This window comes from Empidonax traillii, unplaced genomic scaffold, assembly GCF_003031625.1.
Source record: "Empidonax traillii isolate 1590-97213 ecotype Southwest subspecies unplaced genomic scaffold, ASM303162v1 scaffold674:size665969, whole genome shotgun sequence".
NCBI classification, from domain to species: Eukaryota; Metazoa; Chordata; class Aves; order Passeriformes; family Tyrannidae; genus Empidonax; species Empidonax traillii.
Window position 1 is genome coordinate 650,875 of NW_020955867.1, and position 1,488 is coordinate 652,362.

The window sequence follows — 1,488 nt, forward strand, 5'->3', positions numbered from 1 at the left end:
TGTGGGTGCCCTCGGCAATGCAGGAGGAGCACAGGAGCAGTTCCCAGGGCCCCAGGATGCAGCTTTGGCAACTTACCCCTCCTCCTCGGCCTCCTCTCTGCCTCCTGGAAAAAGGCACTTGCTGGCATCACAGTGCCTGTGCCTCTCTCCAGCTCAGCAAATGCAGTATTGCCCTCCCATGATGATGGTCTGATGGAAAAAGGAAACCTAATGAGCTCCTTCTGTCCTGGCATCGGGCAGGTGCAGGGTGTCCCTGCTCTTCCCCCTGTGCCATTTCCAGCTCCTTCATGTAGCTGAACCCAGGACTCACAGAACAGTGCAGGGCCAGGACTGCTGGGGCAGACCCTGCCACAGCACAGCACTTGCACCCCCTGTGTTGTGAGTCAGGCAGAAGGACACCAACCTGAAGGGGATTTGGATCTCCGTCGTGAACATGTCCTAGATAAATGCCTGACTGTTCCTGCAGAGGGGGCACTGGAGGGATGAAACACCAGAGCGCAGAGCCTGTCCCTGCAGGAGAAACACGAGCAGTCAGAGTGAGGCCCTGGTGCTGCTGAGACCCTGCTGAGCCCCCGCAGGAGTCCTCCTTGTCCCAGAGCTGCCTGGAAGGGCTGAGCTTTCTTGCTTGGGGTCTCAGGAAAGCTCCAGCAAACCTTGCCTGCCACAAATCTGCCTGTTCTTGTCAGGCTCTCACCTCCTGTGCCGCCCGGGAGACTACATCTAGGGTATTCCTTGGCAGAAAGCCCTGGAGTCCTACTTGACCAACAGGGTGCTGAGGAAATGGCTGGCCAAAAACTGCAGGAAAATGACACACACTGATGAGGAGAGAGTGGCAGGGATTGCCTATCAGAATATGGAGGAAGCACACAGAGCCACTCACCAGGCAGAACTCGTGGGCACAGTTTTTTCTTTGCAGATGTCCAGGTCTGATCGCTGACACATCAGCAATGCTGGAAGGGAGAGAGACAATGGCCCCAGGCATGGCAAATCTGCTGCCCACCCTGACAGCCCCTCGGCCAGGCTGCGGGAGGGGAAATTTGCTCTCACCTGGCTCCCTCACTTTGGGGGCCTCCTCCTCATCCGACATAGAGCGTTTCAGTGATGGGTCCCTGTCTCACCGTTTGAGCGGTGAGTGGGGCTCCCAGCACTGGGTGCTCTAACGCGGCTCCTGTCACGGCGACTTCTGGATCCTCTCGATGAATTTGAGGTCCAACGCTGCTGCCGGGAGTGCTGTTGCCTTTGGGAAGTCCTGGCTGCTCTGTCCCTTGGGTTTCGCCTCCCAGCACTCGATGCTGGTGTGCAGTTCCTGTCACGGGGACTTCTGGACCGGCCGGATGGATTTGGGGTCTGACGTTGCAGGCGGGAGCGGTTTCGCCTGCGGGATGTCCCCGATGCTTCCTGGCTGAGGGTGCGGCTCCCAGCACTTGGTGCTCTCACACAGTTTCTGTCACGGCGACTTCTGGAGCGGCCGGATGGATGTGGGGTCTG

General features: G+C 58.6%; 1 protein-coding gene across 3 annotated transcripts in view; it reads right to left on the minus strand.

Moving 5' to 3' along the window:
- Nucleotides 1–1,488, minus strand: part of LOC114065534 (G2/M phase-specific E3 ubiquitin-protein ligase-like) — a 33,006-nt gene that overhangs the window by 17,935 nt on the left and 13,583 nt on the right. The window contains exon 5 of one of the 3 annotated variants that reach the window (XM_027899532.1): nucleotides 428–510. The exons of the other annotated variants lie outside the window; for them this stretch is intronic. Coding sequence (XP_027755333.1) covers nucleotides 439–510 — 72 coding nt within the window. The 3' untranslated portion in view covers nucleotides 428–438. Of the gene's footprint in view, nucleotides 1–427; nucleotides 511–1,488 lie in introns of those variants that run through there. 3 annotated transcript variants of the gene reach the window in all.